The 19077-nt window shown below is 40.0% G+C and overlaps 1 protein-coding gene across 1 annotated transcript in view; it reads right to left on the bottom strand.

The window, feature by feature from the left end:
- PRTG (protogenin) overlaps window positions 1–19077 on the bottom strand; it is a 78816-nt gene that overhangs the window by 42657 nt on the left and 17082 nt on the right. Inside the window, exons 4-9 of the mRNA XM_041418406.1 lie at window positions 4682–4826; window positions 3546–3679; window positions 3126–3263; window positions 1859–2017; window positions 1117–1276; window positions 268–515 (exon numbers count right to left, since the gene is read on the bottom strand). Coding sequence (XP_041274340.1) covers window positions 268–515; window positions 1117–1276; window positions 1859–2017; window positions 3126–3263; window positions 3546–3679; window positions 4682–4826 — 984 coding nt within the window. The remainder of the gene's footprint in view (window positions 1–267; window positions 516–1116; window positions 1277–1858; window positions 2018–3125; window positions 3264–3545; window positions 3680–4681; window positions 4827–19077) is intronic.

Below are 19077 nucleotides of genomic sequence, written 5' to 3'. Positions count from 1 at the left end.
ATCCAGAGACCACTATGGAGGCCCCAAGTTCCAAGGTCCTGTCCTTCAGAACCTGCTCACTGGAGCCATCAGACGCAGGTAAATTCCAAAATGAGATTATGTGGGAAAAACATTTCCCCCCCACATTGATTACGGCATGCATTTATATGCTGGAATGCTCTGATGCAGGCCTAAATATGAACCACTCAAATCTGACAGCCTTTGCAAGGACACTCAAGTTCTTGTCACATTGAAATCATTAGATGGCGTTGAAATCAAACTGCTTACCTTCTGCTTTCATGTAATGCACAGAGTACGCAATCACTTTGTCTGAGTTGTACAGCGGCCTCTCCCAGGCCAGCAGGATTGCTGAGCTGGACATGGTTTCAGCGTGGACGTTGCAAGGGGCACTGGGCCTGTCCTCTGACATAACCACAGTCAGCCTGGCCCTGGAGAGAACGGAGCCCTGGCTGTTCTCAGCCATGCACTGGTAAATGGCATCGTCTTCAGGAATGATCTGGTTAATCACCAATTTACTGCATCCAAAAGGAAGAAAAAGGTGGAAAAGAAGCTCACATCTTGGATAAACTTAGCTCCACGTAAGTGAAACAAGTTATGTTTGCCTCTGCTTCCTAAGCTTAAGTATAATTGATTTACATGCCACAAATTTTTCTATTACAAATGGATGTTCGACAGTGAAATTTAGCACCTTGAAGTGTTCTGTAAAACCTGCCATGTTTCTGTTTGTGCCTGCAAAGCCAGGCACAGTAAAAACAAAACATCTATTCCCTCCTGCTAAAGCAGACCCTTAAGCTTGTCACTCTTTAACCTACTCTTTAATATAAACTCAACACTCAACAGAAGTAGTAGCAAGATTCTGCTACTCTGTAAATCTAAAGTAACTCTGTGGTGAAACTCTTCAGTTCAGCCCTGCCCACCCTCCCTGCCAGGTAAGGCACTTACCATAAAAAGCTTTACTGATTTTACCTATTGATTCATGTGCCCCCATCACTACATTTAATGCCCCATTTCAGGTTGACCCGAGTTCTATCTTGACTGTCTATAGCTAGCCACTGTAATGTCATCTTTTGGTAGCACATCACTAGCACAGCTCTCCTACAGTAAGTGCAATCTTACCTGTTGTACATTTTTATTCTACCATTGGAGTGTATTCTCCTTCCATTTTTCAACCATGAAATTTTGGGGGCAGGATTTCCTTCTGCTTGACAAGCAAAACGAGCAGTACCAGCTCTAGGCCTTGTTAAGCTTTCTGGCCATTCCACAAATGAAGGCGGAGCTACAGATGAGTTAAAAAAGGAAAAAATAGTTTAAAAAATCAAGCCTCTATAAATGCAAAGACAGTCATAACAATAATAATAATTAGTTTTCCAAACAAAAACCTCTCTCCTCAAGCCACTCAAACACACATATACACAGCAGAAAGCACATTCCTTGTAAACAAAGCACATTTGTTTAAAGATACCCTATCTGCACAGATAGTATTTTTGTTCATGCATTTATGAATACAAACAAACCAAACTCCAGAATATGACATACTGTTCTCTTATAGATACACGTGATATATTTCTACTCGGTTACAGGGTCCTTTTCTGTGTTGCAAGCCTGTCTTCCCAGAGCAAACATTGCACCTGGGTATCTCCAAGTGCAAGATCACAACTCAAATCTTCAGTATCTGACACTTCTCATCTAAGTCAACAGTCAGAAGAACGCAGCCACAGTTCTGTGATCTGCTCAGTCTCTGCAGTCTCCCTACAGCCCTTGGCACAGGATGTTGGAGATAAAACGTCAGCCCAGCACCCAGCAGAGCTCAGAAGGACAGACACAGGCTGCCCAGGCACTGCAAGGGAAGCAGGCTCACCCAGCACAGTGAGAGTTGCCATGGCCACGGTGAAGTTGCGCGTGCCGGGAATGGTGGCGCGGCAGACGTAGACCCCGGCGTGCTGCACCTTCACGTCAGAGATCATCAGGTTCCCGTTGCCAAGGACCCGCGTGTTGAACACATCAATGGACTTGTGGTCTGTGAGAGAGCAGCAGAGGTGGGTTACAAGGCTCTTCATCTAAATAATTTAACTAAATTGGGTTGTCTGTGCAGTGATGGCTTAGATTAGAGTATAAAAGTCAAAAAATGCAAAGGAAATCACAGCTGAACTTTCAGAGGTTTCCAATTTGCATTTACTTTGCTCTTTACTAGCTACCTGACCATTCACATGGCTGGGCCTCATCACTTCTTAAGTGGTTTAGATCTGGAATTCACCACCCCAGCTGAAGTTAGCCTCCCATCTGTCTAGCACTATGATCCAGTTCATCACTACCAACATCCACATCATCTTTACAAACAGTGATCGACCATCTCCTGAATTACACTGCAGATGAAACTAACACATTTGCTTACCATGCATTTTCTCCTATTTTCACAGCTAATGCTCTATGACTATAATGTGAATGTTTTTCCTACTTGTTTGTCTGTAAGGGCCACTGAATCAACCAGGAAAGATAAATTTATTTCTTACACTTTGAGAAAGAGAAATGGAGGAAAATTTTTCATGGTTTGCTTCCACACGTATACTCCTGACTTCCACATTTAGGTACATGTTGGAATGAAAATAGAAAGTAGCTTTCATGAAAAAAATGGGATGCACTGCTCAATATAATTATTCTTACTGTATTCCCTCTTCTCCCCTTCCAGGCTGACTGTCCTGGGTTTGTCTATTCATAGTCCAAATGGCCCATTAGCACAAGGTGCAAACCACCTTCTCACAGGGCTTCTAAGAAGAGTAAAAGGAACTCTTACAGATCTGTTTCATGGATGCAGCCATCCCAATCTGCCCTCACCACCAGTTCTACTCCAGTCACCACCCTGCCTGTGACTGTGCCCACCCTGTGCCCGGGGCAGTGCAGACTGACAGCAGAAGCAGGGGGTCCAAAGCTTCAGGAAACACCGGTGCTTTTTGACAGCAGTACTGAAGCACGGAACTGAAACTGTTTCACCCATCCTACCTGAACCTACTAATCGTTACCTACTGCACAAAGCCTCAGAACAGAAACCTAATTGCTCAAATCCTTTCTTTCCAGTTTTACTTCCTCTCCACAGGCTGAAGGTCGCATGCTGTAATTTTAAGACCTACCTAACCGGCTCCATGAGATGATTGGCTTTGGATTCCCTGTGGCTACACACTCCAGTATGACAGTTTGATGAAGAGATGCTGTAATGTTTTGAGGACCAGCTATTATAGATGGCTTGTGAAAAGGCTTCAAGTCTGAGGCTTTGCAGAGATAAAAAAAAATGATAAAAAGTGAGCAGAGTTGAACAAAAACTCAAATAAAACAGATTTTTTTAGGGACATTGAGAGTTACATTTACACCAAAGCTTTATTTCAGTAACTGGGGAAACTTGCATTGAACAATATTTTAGCACAAGATAAAAGCGAGCAAAATTACTTGGACAAGTGGTTCACTTACAGCTTTTCAAGGCTTTTAAGTGTTTTTGCTATACTGTATGAAAAAGAAGATGGTGCCACTGAAAAGAAATCTCACGTGGTAAATACCTGGAATGACACTCAGCACTGCCTCGGTGCTCTTACGTCTGTTGGCTGCAGTTGTGGCAACACATCGGTAATTCCCAGCATCCTTCTGCTCAACACCATAGATCTGAAGCACTCCTGTAGGCAGAGCAGTTATCCTGCCACAGAAACCAAAAATAAGAATTGTAGATAAACATTCAGCCAGTGAACACAGTCATAGAATTAACTCCTTGATTTACAAACAGCCATTGCTACACTGACCCCAAACAGCAGGCTGGAGACTCAAAAACATTCCCAATACATGACTCACCTTCCTGCCTTTCTGAACTACAGGCAAAATTCCCCTCAGCACCACAATGAGAGCAGAGGAATTTACCTTCAACAAGCAGATCTTTCTTACCCTCAGAATCAACCATCCCAGCCTTCTTTAGCCTGCTACTACATTCATACTTTTCAGGTTGGCTGATTTTTTACAGCAGTTTCTGATATATGGGCATAACTGGTGTACAGTTCCCAGAAACCCACCTGGGGTTTCAACTTCTAGTTTCTCTTTTTTTCTTCCTTTGCATGTGGGGTATCTTAGACATTTTCAAATGGAGTTACAGGTCAAAAATCACAGGAGTCGATTCAATGAACACAAACTGGACATGGAAAAGAATCTAGCAGAGAGCAGACTGCATTCTTCAAGTTCATCAGTTCTTGAGAAGACCTCCTTGCATAGAATTTCCCTGGTATCAAGTGTTTTAACTCCATTTTCTGTAGATATAAATCTTTATTGTCCCTCTAAAGAAAAATGAGTTTAGCATCAATTCCTCAATGAAAGCAATCCCGCTAGTTCAAGCCACTCCCAGAGCCAAAGTTCATCCAATACCATTCCCCACTGTAATGCCTGCTCCTGAGGATGACTTGCAAACAAAATTCGTCAATAGGAATTCAAAGATCAGTGATTGCTGTGCAGATAACAGTGGGTGACTCTGGTCTGCACTCATAACACCTATTTAAAATTCATTAGCAACATACCTATGACCAGCTATTCCAATAGTTGACATGGAACCTTTTTATTGTGATGGCATTGGCAAGTATTCAGATTTTCTCCTTGTAGCAGGATCAGAATGATAGCAAAGAATAACATACATTCTAAAATGTGTAACCCTACATACCTGTCCATGACTAAGGGTAAAGTTGTTCTGTTCACTTCCCATGTCACAGTGGCAGGAGGGTTTGCTGTTATTTTACAGGCAAATCGAGCTACTCCACCTTCTTGGACTTCAGTTGAAAGTGGCTGGACTTCAAATGCAGAAATGGCTAAAAACAAGAGAACATCAATTTTAAGGGACTAAAGTGAGAAAAAATTCCTGGTTAAATTAAACTAGTTCATAGATCAACTTGTAGAAATACCCAGAAATACTTCACATTGCCCTTGTTTCTGTATGCAAAGAAAGATGGATCCAACTGCCTTGTCAGCTTAGCTCAATAGCCTGTTTTCACGTTGAAGGTTTGCTTAAAATAACTTTGCTTTAACCTAATTCAGTAAAAAAATGTTTCAATGAAAATAAATATGACACGCTCAAATAGCATGAAGTATACAAATTGACTGGCATGCAGCTGGAAACCATATCAATTATTAGACTAACAAAGTTCAAGTCAATTTAAATAGTTTGGGACAGCCTTAAAAAATTTGACTGCAATAGGAAATTTCCAAAACAACTTTTTGTTCCTGACTCACTTTAATAAAACAAAGCATTTGCAGAGTTGTAAATGTTCATGTGTGGTAAGAAAAAGAAATCAAAAAAAGATCTCAAAATAAGTTTAAGCAGGTGAGAACACTTTTATCCCAGCAGTCTGAGCAGTCACCAAGCTAACATCTGATGCACAGAGCACCAATGTCATTTTGAGCATCTGCAACTTGAGGAGTTCACAATATTGAGCCAACTGAAGTGGCAGATCAATAGACACTCTGCAGCTAATAGCTAAGAAATTGATCAGTTGTTGGATGTCCTTGCTCAAAAACAAGGGAAAGAAATAAAAAACCTGCTAATTAATTGCTTATTTACTGCTACTTATAGAACAAGTAACAGAACAATTCTTCATAAGCAACTCCTTTTGGATAACTCAACACACAATTTCACACGTTTCCATCTCCTGTAACTGCAGAGAGAACAATCTCTGTAAACCTAATGGTACTTTTTTGTTGTTTTTTAAAAAATCAGATTCCAATTAAATTTCTACTCCTGTATAAATGTTACAGAAACATGGTTGCAATAGACAAACCAACAGGAGAAAGGTACACGTCTCTAAATATTCAAGTTTTCTGTTTAAATAATTTCTTTATTTTACTTGTTTATTAATGGAAAAGGTTTTTCATCCTATTGACTTCCAAGACATCCTCAAAAATGCCATGGGGAATACAGACAGCACTGATGCACACCAAGCATTCTACTACCCCCATCATTTTAATGGTACAGCACGGCATTGAGAGAGGAATATTGGGGTGTGAAGGAAACACGAACTCACCTGGTTTCTTCCCCCTCTCCATGCACAAATTAACTCCTAGCACAGGCCTAACCACACAGCTGAAAGATTCCTATTACTCACATGCCTATTTCACTTTCCAGGCGTGAATAAATGCCCTTTTTTTTTTTTGCACTGCATTCCTGTAGCTGCATCAGCACTGCAGGAATGAGTGTTCTAATCACACCAGCAAAGTGCTGCAGCTTCATGAACAGACCTCCCAAAGACTGTGGATAACAAAACCACAGACTCACCTTGTAGAGCAAAACCACCTGAAAGCAGCTGGAGCCACATGCTGCAAACACTGTGGCCACTGTAAGCTAGGTCTGGAATGTGGCTCAGCCCCTGGACACAGGGAGCAGAGATGCCCCTGGCACCCACTGTTTTGCTCTTTCACTTTTTAGCAGTACCAGGTTCAAGAACACATAAAAACCCCCACAACATGCATAAAGGTGTTACAACAGAACTCTCACATTTAAAGCCTGTTGGAGAGACACAAAAGCAGTTCTTAACATGTTTTCTTTTTATTGCAAAGGAATAATCAGAAGTAAAAAAGACTTAGTTTTTTTACTATTTACAAAAGCTCAGTTCACAAAATAGATTCAGTACAAGGCAAATAACCTGCACATAGAGCAGGTTGTTCCCATATCTCTAAACTTTCTGGATTTGCTTTGTGATGGATTTGATGCCATCCAACTCTCCTGTAGTGTTCCACCACAAAGTAGGGAGGTGAGGGAAGTGAAGAAGAAACAGGAATAAAAGGAATCCAAGCTTCACAAGAAGTGTTGCTTCCTTCCCTTCTTCTTCATTCTAATTTCTCCCTACACAAATGTGTGTTCACCTGGACTCAGAATAATATTTCCCTAGTGCCATTCTTAACAGATTTTCTTTCTTAACAAAAAATACAATGCTTTGCATTCTTCATTTATTTACTGAAAGTATGATGCAGCAAATTAGACAAGTCTGCTCACATTTCACAATAGAATCTCTAGGAATGTAATAAAGGCATAAACGATATGAGCAATCCAAACCAATGCAATGTGAGTTTCAGAGCCATTCTGTAGTACAGCTGCACCACAGCCAGTGGCATGAAAGTTACTTAAAGAGACACAGTGAGACAAATTAAACACAATATAGGTTTTCATTTATGTATATAAAAATAATTATTTACTTCCATGCACTCGGTACATTGCAGCTGTAGATTAAAGACAGAAGTGACACTGTCCAGAACTACAAAGCAAACTGAGGGCAATTAATTTCACAGACCACAAAATGCCATCACAAGTACAGGTTCAGCTACACTGTATAGAAAGTCCAGTGTAAGTTGTTAATTGAAGCTGATAGGCAAAGAACATTTTTCCACCTAAGCAGGAATAATGTATTTCCCCTGAAAAGTCATCTTTAAAGACAGCAGAAGTCACAACTATGAAGAACTACACAAAATCTTCAAAATAACTTATTAATGCTACTAAATGGAGTTTTTAGAAACAAAAAAATCCCTGCTTACCTCTTATCTAAGTTCATACATTGTTTATCAGTTTAGCTCAATACTTGCTCTGTCTGTGTCTTTCTTTACGTACACCTCTGGTTTCTTCTTAATTCTGACTTTATTTGTTCCAGTAAAATCTGTTTTTACAAGTCTATTGCTGTCTCATGAAATCTGACCTCTTTGTAACAGGCTTGTTTTCCTGGCAAGCACTGATTCCAACTCAGAACCCCAAGCACAAGTCATTAAAGCAGTGCTGTTAAGAGGCCAGAGCTCTATAAAATGGATAAGAAACAAAGTCTCAAGAGACATACCCTGCTCCCAAAAACAACCCTGCAACGCAATAAATGTAAGTGCCTTTTTATTTGAATTTCCCCCCTCTCTTCTCCAGTCTATTTAATCATTTTTTCCCCAGATTTATAGCCAAAAGAAAATGATTAATGCTACTCTGAGAAGCTGATGCTCTCACCCTTTTTAACTTGCAAAATACCAAGCGCTGCCTACAGAAGCAGAAGACAATAACTAGAAACTGCATTTATTCGTATAAATTCCTGAAATTTATGTGATAGGTACATGTGTTTGTACAGTTACTTCTGAGAATGAAGATCTTTACTGGGCAGAACTGTGTGATTTATGCCACCAATGTTATCTATGCAGAGAGAAATCAGACCTCAGTTCAGGTATGAGTTCCTTCATTTACCATCGAGGCAAATATCCACAGGTTCAAAACCCAAATGATGCTTTCTGTGACACACTAATGAAGTATTAGAGAACTGCTGCTGATGCACATGGATTGAATACTATCCTGCATCATGTAAAAACATTGTGTACCTAAGCAGGTTCACAGGTTTAAACATTAAGGTATGAAGAAGTCAAATTTAAGAAGCTCATGCCTCACACCTTGTTTGTTTGTATGCAGCAGCAGTCCTTCACTGACTTTAATTAAGAAAGAAAAAGACCAATCAAACAAAAAAGAAGCACAACATACACCCACTTCACTCCCTCCTGAAATGAAGTCCTGAAGTTTGCTGCAGCACAAATCCCATGACCTGTTCTCTTACACACTGCACTTTCTGCTTACACACTTCATGCCATTATGAGCTCCTTTTCTGAATGAGCTTTTGAGCTTTCCTAAGAGGCAAAAGAAATTCCAACAACCTACATGTTGATTACTGTTTCATCACAGCTGACTCTAGCCCAAGACTGGACTCCAACTGTGAAATAAAAAACCTGTAAGAATGAAAGATTATAATCTTCAGTTATTCAGAATAATCTTCAGTTATTTCAGAACTGAAACAATAGCACGGTTTTCAGCTAACCAGAATGCACCAAATATTAAGAAACTGCAGCACCTGGTGTTGATGCTTTAGTGTTTCTCAAGAGATAATGGTCACTCAGAGAGATTAATTCCTCAGGTGGAAAGAACAAAAGTGCATAATGCCATTTGTACAAGGCATCTGTTAATGCTATTGAGAATTTCACAACAGCCCTAACTGTTCAAAGGAAGCCAAGAATCTTCCCATTTTTTAAACTCTCTGGTGAAGAGATTTCATTTAAGAAAAATAAACTTGTATGTTAAAGATAAGCTATGGCTTTTTCCAAAGAAATACATTTCAGGGAAGCACATGACACCTGTTGTCTTGATCTAGTTTTTGTGATGCACTCTCTCTGAAATAGGGTTGAAAAATCCAACAAATATACATGTGTATTATATTTTAACACCAAAGCCAATTTGCACATATTTTCTTGGAGTTTTTGCAGTTTCTCTATTCTTGTAGGAATGAGGCTTTAAAGAGATTATGAAAGGCATTCTGCCATGCCTCTTGGCTACATAGACACACATTTCCAATGATTTGCTGCTCAAATGACACACTTTGGTCTGGATCTGGATTTGGAATAAACTTTATATGAGTATATACTGACAGATCCAGACACTTGGCAGGACTGCAGACACACAGCCCTTCTCACTTCTGAACAAGCACGTGGAGTACACAGAGCTGGGGCTGTCATCAAGTGATACAATGGGTGAATCTTCCCTGAGGTTCCCAAGAGATGCTAGTAAAAATTAAGTTTTTTGGAGTCCAAGTTCTGCTTGTTACATACAGTTCAGAGGTGAATGTCACACAAATTCAGCAATATGGGTAAATATTTTCATAACTGTAAGTGAAAAGGGATTACTGTGAAAGGGCATCCTGTATGCTCTACCACAAGCAGAGTGATTTCTTACACTGACCCTTAGAAATTTAATCAAGTGTTGTTTGACCTAGAATTACTATATTTAAAATGTGAGGCATAAAAATAAGAGATTTCAGGAGAAAAATAACCCGACCTATAAGGAAAGTTTAAAAGTGCTGGGTTCTGGTTAGCTCTGGGAAAGGAATCTCAAGAGAGAAGAGATAGTCTTACTGATTAATGAGAGTCATTGCTCCCTGTTTTCCCTAATACTTCTTTATATATTTGTAATTCCAGAAAGAGCAAGAAGAGGTTTTAGCCCAACATGGGAAGTTCAGGTGAGGTTGCTGAATGGAAATGTATTGGCACGGAGCAGGCAAACCAGGGAGGCAACTGCATCTGCAGAGACTTTATCTCAATCATTGTCTGCACATCTCCCTCCTCTAATGGCCATTCTTTAAGGCAAACAACTGAGCTGAGATGGAACTGAGCTCCATCTGTAGGAGGAAGTGATATCATCCAGAACACATTTGGCCCTTTCAGGCACAAAGGAAAAGTGTCAGTTCATTCTGACTGTTACAAAACACTGTAATTCAAACAACATACTGGTAATGGCATTCTTATAAATTATCGGAGATTAACTCTTCTGATAAAATGTGAAGTGTGGCCTTTTCACTAAAGTCAGCTGTTATTTTTCATTTCTGACAGAATGGTTGGAAATAAATTTAACTAAAATACATTTTTTTGATAACCTTCCATTTTAAAGAGATATTCTGAAATTTCATGGTTTTGTGCTACTATTGGCTAAAACTTTGGTTTAATATACTTAGTTTTAATTAATAACCAAACCATGCTGAAAGCCTAATACTTAAACTTAATTGGAAGAAAATTAGTTGCTTTTTTCAAAAAAAAAAAAAAATCAGAGGCAGCAGTAAATAAAAAAATAAAATCATACAAGCTGCTGACATCCCTGTCCACATGTTAAGAACTCAATGAAAATTCTGGAGAATGCTCTATCAGGTGTTTAACTTATTATATGAGAATTTTCAAACTGTATTTTTCTTTCTCTGTATTAATAATCCCTGGCAGCAAATGCTATCACATATTGCTATGTTAATGAGTTGTGCTAGCCTAACAAAAAGCAACTGATAGTAATTAAACAACTAAACAACTGTTCTGTCCTTCTCCCCAAAATCTAAAACCAGGGAGGGGACCATAGGCTCATAGGCCTTTTCTCAGATATAACTTCAGGCTCTCAGGGTGGTTGTTCTTCTCACTTGCACGCTGAGAAACACCTGTAGGAGGGAAGGGGAGGAGAATAATGACCCATCCTGTTCCAACCCTTGTGTAGCTACAGGAGAGGAGAGCAGATTAAGAATGAATCTTATCTAATGCACAGGGAAGTCCTTATCTAAAGCACAGGGAAGTCCTGATTACAGGTGGAATCTCCAACACCAGGACCCAGAGATTCTAATGTCCTTGAAGTAACCCAGGCCCAACCACACCTGCAGTGCCCCTCCAAATCCAACTGCCTTTCTTTACACTTCAAACAAGCTTTTCCAGACAATTTCACTTTCAAAGGTAGCATGCATTTTAAAGGATTAATGAACCAGTTCACCAGTTTTTAAATCCCTATGTGTGTGTGTAGCATAACTGCAATAGTTAGAAAAAACCAGAGTCTTGAAGATATCTCACTTCACCTCATTGATATCTTGGGAAAAGCTTTGCTAGAATGGCACCTTGTACCCTCTAATCCTGAATTAAACTAAATCCTTTTAATGTACAACAAGCAGATTGCTGCTATTAATCCCTGGATTTTAATGAGGTACTAACACTAAACGGTTAGACTTGACTTTAAAATCAGTATGCACTTAAATTGCCTGGAAATGTGGTCATCCTGCTAAAGTGCATTCATTTTACCTCTCTGGTTTGCTTCCCAGCTTCCTAGTTTAGCTTGAGTTCCCACCTTTCCTTTATTCTTTGAAGCTGCTTACTACAAACTCACTCTTAGAAAGGTGGCAGGACAGACAGACCTAAGACAACATGACAGAAACACATTGGTTTGCCATGACTATGACATATAATTTCTCAATATGAAAAAGAAAATAACTTTCCTGGGAAATCTAGAGGTTACACATAAAAAGTGTGGGGGGAAATGACACCCAAATCAGATATTATGCAACAGAAGAGAAATATTTGAAGGGAGAAAGAAAAATAAGAGAGAGACCAAATCAAAAAGCAGCCTTGAATTACTGATATCAAATCTGAGGAAGAAAATCCTTCCCTTTAGTATGAAAACTGTAGCAGCAATTTTAAGGATGATCGTTACGAATTGCATTGAAAAAGGAGTCCAGACTCAAACTATTACCTCACAATTAAATAATAGGGAGGTTAAATGAGACTGAAACTGCCACATCGATTTGACACTATCAATAATTGATATGGGAAACCTAATGATCTCTCTATCCCACAACTGTTTTAACCATTTGCCATTTAGAACCTCCTAGCAGGCATTTTAACATTTTAGAGAAGTTGGATCAGAATTACTGCTTGTACAGAACACAATGATATTCTACAGCAATCATTCTGATGCTTTGGAAAATCCTGCAGAGTGGGAAATTACACAACTTCATTTTTATGAGCTGCTACCTTAGCACTACAACTGGGGTTCCTGAAAACACAAACCTAAACAATAATAATAATAATTTTTTTTTACATTTTTTTAAGGCTCAAATATTGAAAGAAGCTAACAAGACTAGAAACACCATTTCTGCAGCGTGAAAGACACAATCACAGAATATGAGCCGGGTTTGGCCATGAAAACTGACATTCTGAAAATTGACATTCCCTTTAGACAAAACTGATCCTTCACACCATGCACTCCTCACATTTCAGTTCACAGAACAGTACTGCTGTATCTAAGAAGCAAATTTTTCTGAGGCATTAACCTGCAAAACCCTTTCAAAATCACATTCTGAGTTTTGGAGGGACCAGAAAATGCTCTGCACATAGGGGTAATTAAGGAAAGCTTTCACTGATAAATACCAAGAAGATCCCAGACGAGGTGATGAGTGAGGATTTGGGCCATCTGCCCTTTCCACTCATTACTTCTGCTCTGGACAAATCTTCTCCAAAGCCCTGACTGCTCAGCTAAAGGCTGAACTCCTTAGCACAGCTTACAGCAGTTTGCCTCCAACATAGTGCCAGACAATTTGGGAAACAACTCTGCTAAAACTTATGGTCACCTTCTTGCAAAAAAAATTACTTCAAGCCAATCACATACTTACTTCCACACTAAACTGAACAATGACAGAGAAATGCAACAAAGAAAGTAATGGAAAAGGTAAGAAACAAAGGTTTGTTCTCTTTTTTCCATTCCTCCCTCATATTGTTGCCAGCTTGCACAGGTATCTAAGAAGTGCAATGTTTAGAGTCAATGAATTCCAAACTAAGATGCAGATCACCAGAAATTACTCTCCAATCTCTGACAAGGGAGAAAAGAAATCATTAGCCTCATATACAAAACCCATACTTATAAAATACAAAGCATAACTGCTTCTTAGTGCATTAAAGTCTTTGCACAGCCATGTTCACTGTCTCTGCTTAAAAAAGCAAAAATTTTAAAATTGCCTATTCACAAACTACCCACTACTCTTCTGGTACTGAAGAATGCTGTAATCTAAAGGCAATGAAATGGAGAAGCAAAGAGGTCAACAGCCTGAGCACCCTCGAACAAAAGTTCCCTTGGAGATGTCAGCTGCAATCTCATTTGTTTCCTCTAACACTTTCAGGTCCCCCTGCTCCTTTCTTTAAAGCTTCTAATTCAGTGGCTGACAAATGATCATTTTAAAAATCCCTGTACAGGAATAACTAAGTCTGAATTTGTCCACTGAAGATCATTCAGCTCTCCATCATTTGGGCTGGGACTAGATTCTATAAAAGTGCTTATGGCCACACACAGGCAGTTTGCACCACCAGCTTCTCAAAGCTAGGACCAGTCTGAAGTTTCATATATAGTATTTTCTCTTCCTGAAATCCTGGAAGTCAACTGGGCTACTCTGGACCAGGTTTTTAGGGAAATGTACTCATTTATCCTTTCTCTGGTCCACTATATCCTTATTCATTCATTCTTACAGTATCCTCAGAAAGCAGGAAAATATATTGTCTTCTCCACTGTCCCAGTTTCATGATATCCACACTAGAACAGAAGTTTTGTGAGCAAATTTCTGATCAACTCCAGTGCAGAAAGTCAAGAGGTCTCAAGTGGATGCATCTTGAAGACAGTTCACAGGAAAAGAGGAAAACCTTGAAAAGTTAAGAACAAATACCCCAACAGCATCACAATACATCAGCAATCTCTCTGATACTGATCAATTTTTTAAGGATAAAAGCAATAATTTTTTCTCAGGATATATTGTACTTCAAGAAAGATACTCTTTTCTTTTGCTAAGCAGGCAGCACTAAATTTTTCAAAGTATTAACCTTAGCGACAGAAAGAGTTCATAATTAGCATGTCCACTCAGTATGTTATGGAAAAAAAACAATCTCAAAACAGTTGAAGAAAACTGGCTCCTCAGAAGTGGATAATCACACATGAAGAAGATCTGTTCAATGCAGAAACACACATGCAGGAACAGAAAGGCACAATTGGACAAGGTGACTATTAGAAGGTATTGTTCCCTGCTCACTTCTTCAAACCACTGGAACAGCCACAGAGCTTGTTATCCATGCCATATTAACATAATTGTGACAATAAATGGGATCCTGGGCAGCAGCAATGTGCCAGAGAAAATAACAGGAGGCTCCTCACTGACACACTTGTTTTACAGTTTGTTCTCCTGCCCATCAGCTGCTCTTAGAGCCACACTGAGATGAGAATCCAATATTGCAATGCAAGGGCATGCATCAATTCTCAGCCTGTGAGGGAAGAAAGTACAGGGTAATACACCTAGGTCTTGATATTTTACCTTGGTAGAAGCAGCTACCAATACTGCAAAAATGCCACCACTCTTGCAGCTATGTGCAAGTACTCACGTGAGTACACATATTGCCTTACTACACCTGAATCATTTAATAGGAGGCAAAAAATGTACCACTACCACCCCTCCCAACAAAAGCAGACAAACATATCACCTCAGGAGTTATCACTAGCACTGTTTTAAAGGAATTAAAAGCTAGAGGCTTTGAAAAACGTGGCTCTATATATTCAACAGTTTATTGATGGTGTGACTGACATTCCTTACCAAACCATGTAAACAAGCATGAGAGATTTGATCTTTTCACTTCTGAAGGCATCCCAGCTGGGGTTTTCCCTTCTCAGTCTATCTATCATCCAGGCAACAGTGTGTGGCCCCAGAAGGCACAATAAATGCTAATGCACTTATCAAGGAATCCCCTTCTGCTCTTCTGCAGACAAGAAGCATAGGAAATAGGAGAGAAAAGGCACACAGTAAGCCACATTAACCAGCTTCAAAGCTGCTCTACTTGTGTGGCTGCATGCATTCAGGAGAAAGAACACACCACTTTCTCCCTGCAAGGACTGATTTCCTTCAGCAGTTTGCCCAGTGATTGCCTTCTAGTATGTATGCTTAATCCCACAGATGCCTTTCTTTGGAGTTGCTGCCATTCTGTGAAGAATTAGTTCTGCTTAATAGCCCAACTGTTGCACGGGGAACATCCAGCACAGTTTTACTCTTTACAACATGAAGACAAGGATCAGAACACAAGCAGGATTTTGCAACAAAAGACATGTCCCTTCACAACTAACCTAATCTGGCATCCAAAAAGAAAAACCAAAAAAACCCCACAAAACCAAACAAAACCAAAATAAACCCACACAAGTCAAAACAGAACATGAAAGATTTAAAGATTGACTGCTATGATTCTAAAGTATTCTCAAATAACAAGAAAAATTTAACAATCACTCAGTGCAACACACAAAAGACAATTTCAGCAATTTGCAACAAAAATCTGCAGCACTGGAAGCATAAATCTGCCCCATTCGGACCAATGAATTTCACTGCAGATGCCAGCAGAAGGGTAAGACCTCTATTTATTGGTCTTGTATCTCTATAAATAAATTAATGCTATTCCTGGCTAAAATAAAACTAGACCCTAAGCAGAATGCAAAACGCACCCTTCACCTCACCCTGCCTAGCTCATCAATCAGAGGAAGCACCAGAGAGCACATCCCAGGCCAGGAGTGGGGCCCCACACATTCCTGCGCCGCACCACCCACCCTGCGCCTCCGCTCACATCTGGGGGAAGGCAGAGGAAGGGGTTCCATTTCATACAGTGGCAAACTGACACCATCCCCATATGAATGAGTGTAAGTTGATACGGTGGTGCTGTTAAGTCTCCAGACTGTCAGAAATGCTATTCCTGAGAGATAGGAGCACTCTCCATTTTTTGCTTACAGTGTTTCGGAATCAGCATCCCAGGATGAAAGACCATTTCAATGCAAAACGCTGAGCAGGGGTGTTGGGAATTCAAGCGCTTCAGCCCCCTCTCCAAATGTCAACATTTCCTCATTCCCACGGGGAAAGGAAAGAAGAAATGCCTCCACTCTCAAGGGCCAAATGCCTGCAGCTCATTTCCCTGTCACCAAATGCCCCACTACTGCATTACACAGCCCAGAGATCTCACCCAAGAACAGTCTTTCAGCAGAGAGCAGTAACTAACAGTTAAAGTCTGAAGGTTCTAAACTTTGAGAGCAGCAGGGAGAAAATCAGAAACAAATGTCACACAAAAAACCAAAACAAGCAACAAAAGACACTGTCAGTACTACCCATTTATTGAAGCTACTTAAATCTTCAAATTAAATGTTTACCTGAAAAATTCTAGAGGTACAGGAGGGGGAAGTGTTTACAACTCTTGCAATTTTCACATGAATCAAATCAGAAGTGCAGCTTCCAGAAAAAATTATTTTGCCTTCAATGTCTTTAGAGGAAGTCACCTTGCTATGGCTATTGACTGCTTGGGGGGGACACAATTGTTGGACTCTTGGATTGCCAGTTTGCTCATAGCACAACCAAACAGGCATGTTCTGCTAAGTAAGTATTACCTAGTTATTAGATTGCTTATATCTTCCAATCCACAATGACAACCCATTTTTCCTTTCCATGATTTTTAAAAGCTCATTGTTTGTCTCTAACTCAAGGCCATGAATCAAAGCCACCAGGGAAGCACTGAGGGAAGTGTTATCAGGAGCCCAGAGAAGCTGGTATCCCCATCTCAGACATCCTACTCCAGCCTGGCACAATCAGTCCCAAGCAAGGGGACTGCTCCCTGGGAAATGCAGGAGAGGAATACCACTAGGCCTCCATGAAAGGAGGCTGCCTATTCAACAGGTGTTTTACTTATCCCAGATTTCTGACACATATGTAGAGGTGTGTAACAGAGAAGCGTTAGCAAGGTTAGATTATCTCAGACTTCCATCTCCCCTGTGCTCTTAAGGCAGTTAAGCCATTCATTTACCTTGACAAATACAAAATTCTCCCTTCTCCCCCAAAAAAGAGGGAGAGAAAAAGATACAACAGATCAAGCTTCACAGTGTTTTCTTCTAAATTATGCACTTGTTCTTCCCTCAGTAGAAGTAAAGTACCTTGGCCTGGAGCCAATCAGAAATCCCTCATAATACGTTCAATAAGCCAAATCAAAACAATACATAGCTTATGAGAGTGGGGAAAAGAAACTTGAAGGTCGTATTTCATCTGCTGCAGCTCATGGTGTTCATTCAAAGGGAGGCAGAAGGTTAACTGGCAGGATCTGCTCTCTAATGCCTGTTACTTCCAGTGGAAGGAGCCAAGCAAGGACACACTTTGCTCAGTACTTCACCAAGAGGAGCAGCAAGGAAATCCTAATGCTAAGGAAACTCAGCCCAGCTGGAGGGCAAATGGAAAGAGGAGCTGGGAACACACCAAAGCTGAAACACACCTCCCTAGCACAACCCAAGGTTGGTTTTTTGGACACATTAGTTGTAGAACTGAAAACATGATTCAAGTTTCATAATGCACAGAAACACCTTCCTATTTTTACAAAAAAAGGGCATTCTAAAGTAGCAGAAGGAAACAGCTCCCCTGAGCATTCAGAAAATGCTGAGTTTTTAAAACAAACTATTGTTTCAGGTGGAAACAGACAGTAGATAGAAAATACAAGGTTCTACCCTCAGCTTTACCATTGTTTGTGTTGTTCTATAGGAAAGTAATTTATTAGTTTGAGCCTGCTGAATTTATTTTCTTCTCACTTTTCTCTTCATCCAAAACAGAGATAACACACAAATCTTTTACTTACTTGATACTTTCCTGGATTGCTCAAAACCATATATGAGAGGTAGTTGGGAACATTAATACTCACATAACACACACATTAAGAGTGAGATTAACAGTGATTAATATTCTTAACTCTGTCATATCAACCAATCACAAAAATCTATGGATTTTTTTGGGAGAAACAGAGTGGGATGGACAAATCACAGAAACGACGGGGGAAACAAAAATCCAAACAAAACAACCTTATTGCACTGATGGAATTGAAATTATCTGTCCCTCTACATGAGCTCCACACTGCACTGATAAACAAAATCTCTCTTTGATTGAAGGCCGAATTAAAACGGAGCAATGCAGGAACTCTTCTGACCCAAAAGTAATCCACTCAATCATATAATGCATCCCCTTCCTTTAAGTAAAATGAATAGCCCTCCATAGAACCTTTTTCTTCCTTGACAAGTCCTTGACAGAAGAATGTGAATCTGGACAGTTAAATGAATCAATCACCAGCTGCTAGTCTAGGGCCAAGATGGTGAGCCGAGGGGCCTGCCAGAGTTCACTGACCACTGGGCAAAGCAGGACAAAGGCTTTGCCTCTATGAATAGTCTACTCCTGGGATCCAAAGGTCACTTAGCTGCCTTGGAAACGGTCCCCTTTGGTTATTTAAAGTTCTCAGGCTATTCTGCCACAGATATTATTGTTTCAGGTGGTCACCATCTTTCCCCATCACAAGTTTGTGAAAGGCCAGGCAACCATTATTTAGATAAACGGAAGACAATGGTGAACACAGCAGAAACTAAATAGTGAGGAAAGGAACGATTAAAAGAAATAAAAATAATGCTTTAAGCTTCCCCATAACTCCAGCTTCTGAACAGGACTGTGAAAAACATCCTCAGAGAAAGAAGGTCCCAGCACCCAAAGGTACAGATCCCAAAGAGGATCTAGATGTACATGTTACATCAAAGGCAAGAGGTCTTGAATACTCTGCTGCCTTTGAGATTCTTCACATAAATGTATCAGGAAAAGCAACAAAATGAGGAAAAAAAAGAAAGAACAAACAAGTAAGTATTGGAGCTTTTCTCTTGTCATGACTGCAGGGCTGTATTTCCAAAAAACTGCC

The sequence above is a fragment of the Onychostruthus taczanowskii genome, unplaced genomic scaffold, assembly GCF_017590055.1.
Source record: "Onychostruthus taczanowskii isolate IOZ18803 unplaced genomic scaffold, ASM1759005v1 scaffold6, whole genome shotgun sequence".
Classification (NCBI taxonomy): Eukaryota; Metazoa; Chordata; class Aves; order Passeriformes; family Passeridae; genus Onychostruthus; species Onychostruthus taczanowskii.
This window is presented reverse-complemented; position numbering and strand designations above follow the sequence as displayed.